General features: G+C 40.6%; 1 protein-coding gene across 1 annotated transcript in view; it reads left to right on the top strand.

Moving 5' to 3' along the window:
* The window catches only part of PDCL2 (phosducin-like 2), a 52,907-nt gene extending 50,560 nt beyond the window's left edge, over positions 1–2,347 (top strand). The window contains exon 5 of the mRNA XM_012641093.1: positions 2,144–2,347. Coding sequence (XP_012496547.1) covers positions 2,144–2,298 — 155 coding nt within the window. The 3' untranslated portion in view covers positions 2,299–2,347. The remainder of the gene's footprint in view (positions 1–2,143) is intronic.
* Positions 2,348–2,729: the final 382 nt, after the last annotated feature.

Here is a 2,729-nt window from a genome sequence, read left to right as displayed (position 1 = left end):
GAAGCAGCCTAGATTTCTGTGAATGGAACATTAAGGATGATTCCGATGAGGGCTCAAAAGAAGAGAAGACCCGTAGGGAAAGTCTGGAACTTCTCAGAGATTATTTAGGTTGTGATCAGAATGCTGGTAGAAATACAGATAGTAAAGGCCATCTGGGAAGGTCTCAGATGGAACTGAGGAACCAGGTATTGGAGATTGGACTAAAGGCCATTCTTGCTTATAGTTACAAAGAATTTGGCAGAATTGTGTTCGTGTCCTAGGATTTTATGGAAGGTGGAATTTAAGAGCAATGAACTAGGATCTCTGGCAGAAGAAATATCTAAGCAGCAAAGCATTGGAACTGGGTCCAGTAATCCCCCTTCATGGTGCTGCATGACTTCTTTTGGCTGCTTACAGGAACATGAGAGAAAAGTGATTTCAATACATAATTTATAATTAAAGGGCAAGCAGAAAGTAAAAATTGTGAAATATTTCAACATGGCCACGTAAGGAATGAAAAGGCACGTTCAGGAGAGAATACTAAAGGTGTGGCCAAGTGACTGTTTGCCAAAGAGATTAATGGATAGAAGAAAGCCAGGTTCTATTCATGAAGCCAACAGGAGAATGACCCCAAAGGCATTTCAGAGATATTTGAGGCAAACTAGGACCTTGAGGGTGAAGTTTCCAAGGAGGTGCCTATGGGACCTCAGCATTTGCTGCCCTGTGCTACCTTGGGACTCTGCTCCCCACATTTCAGCACAGCACCCCTTGGACACTCCAGCCATGGCTCAGGTAGGCCCAGGTGCAGCTTGATCTGCCACTTTGGAAGGTGTAAGCAATAAACTTTGGCAGCGCCCATATGGGGTACTAATTCTGTAGCTGGGAAGAATACAAGAGCCGTGAGGTCATGGTGGCCTCCACCTAGATTTCAAAGGATGTCGCCAACAGCCTAGAGGCCCAGGCAGAGACTTGTCACAAGGGTGGAACCACTGCAGAGTCCCCACTAGGGTAATGCCTAGTGGAACCACAGGAGCCCCTGAGACTCCAGAACTGTAGGGCTACCAGTGTGCAACTCCAGCCTGGGAAAACTGTAGACACAAAACTCCAACCTGTGAGAGCTGCTGTGTAGACTGGGCCCAGCAAAGCCATAGGAGCAAGGCTGGGGCCCAACCTTTACCCGAGTGTGCCCAGGATGCCGGACGTGGAATCAAAGGAGATTATTCTCCAGATTTAGGACTTAATGTTGTTTTCCCCATTTGGTTTTGGACTTACTTGGGACCAGTTATCCTTTTCTTCTTGCCTGTTTCTCCCGTTTGGAATGGGAATGTCTAGCCCATGACTGTCTCATCATTGCATTTTGGACTTAGGTAACTTGTTGAACTTCATAGGCTCATAGCTGGAGGGAAATTTGCCTCAGTATGAATCCTGCTTTGAGTCTCACCAACATCTGATTTAGATAAGACTCTGGACTTTGGACTTTAGAGTTGATGCTGGAACAAGTTAAGACTTTTGCGACTATTGAGATGGAATGAGTGTATTTTGCATGTGAGAAGGACATGAATTTTGGAGGCCAGGGAAGGATGCTGTGGTTTAAATGTGTCCCCCAAAGTTCATGTGTTGGAAACTTAATCCCCAGTGCAACTGTGTTGAGAGGTGGGGTCCTGAGGGTTCTGCCCTCTGAATGGATTGTCATTACGGCAGAAGTGGGTTCATTATCTCGAGAGTGGGTTTGTTTCAAAAGCAAGTTCAGTCCTCTCTTGCTCTCTCTTGCTCATCTTCTCTCACCCTCTCAAATCCCACCATGGAATGATACAGCAGGAATGTCCTCACCAAATGCAGCCCCCTCAACCTTGGACTTTCCAGCCTCTAGAACTCTAAGAAATAACTCTCTATTCTTTATAAATTACCCAGTCTCTGATATTTTATTTTAGCAGCACAACACAAACTAAGTCACATTGTAATAGTAATTTCTCCCTTTAAGTATAACTTTGCTATATCCATTGTGTATTTTGACACTGTAGTACTTTCATTGTCATCCAGTTCTAAATATATCATTTCCATGTTAATTTTATTACAGTCACCTTCTGTGTCATATAGATGAGAAATTCTTCTTTTCATTTTTCCAAGATTTATATCTGACTTAATGGTGGGTTATATATTGCAGAACTTGAATGGAAGCTAGCAGAAGTTGGAGCAATACAGACTGATTTGGAAGAAAACCCCAAAAAAGACATTGTAGATATGATGGTATCTTCAATTAGAAACACTTCTATTTATGATGACAGTAATAGTTCCGACAGTGATAATGATACCAAATAGAGAGAAATATTTAATAAATAGCTTTTAAAGTATATATATATATACTGAATGTTTTATTTACTACTGCCTTTATAATCAGAGATCAGAAAAATTTACAAATAGATTTTATTTATTTTTATATTAGAATTATAGCTTATATATCATTTCAAAAATTTTTAGGTATTTCAGAATATTCATTGCCTCTGAGAAAGTCAGAATTTGTATTAAACCCTTATTATTTTTCTGTGGCTTATCCTTTTTCTGACCCATGTTGGACAAAACACAAATATTACAAGTCCTCTCTGTCGCCCACTCACTTTCAAAGAGGCCTATGCATGAAAATAATGAAAGAGAACCATGAAGTTTCATTTAAGTCGACACATTTTAATGTCTATTATTTCAGAGTCTTGAGTGAAAACTCTAAAATTTATGACCATATACTTTTTCTTTGA

This window comes from Propithecus coquereli, unplaced genomic scaffold (genome assembly GCF_000956105.1).
Source record: "Propithecus coquereli isolate 6110/MARCELLA unplaced genomic scaffold, Pcoq_1.0 Scaffold162, whole genome shotgun sequence".
NCBI lineage: Eukaryota > Metazoa > Chordata > Mammalia > Primates > Indriidae > Propithecus > Propithecus coquereli.
The sequence above is the reverse complement of the archived record's forward strand: the minus strand, read 5'-3'. Positions and strand labels throughout refer to the sequence as shown.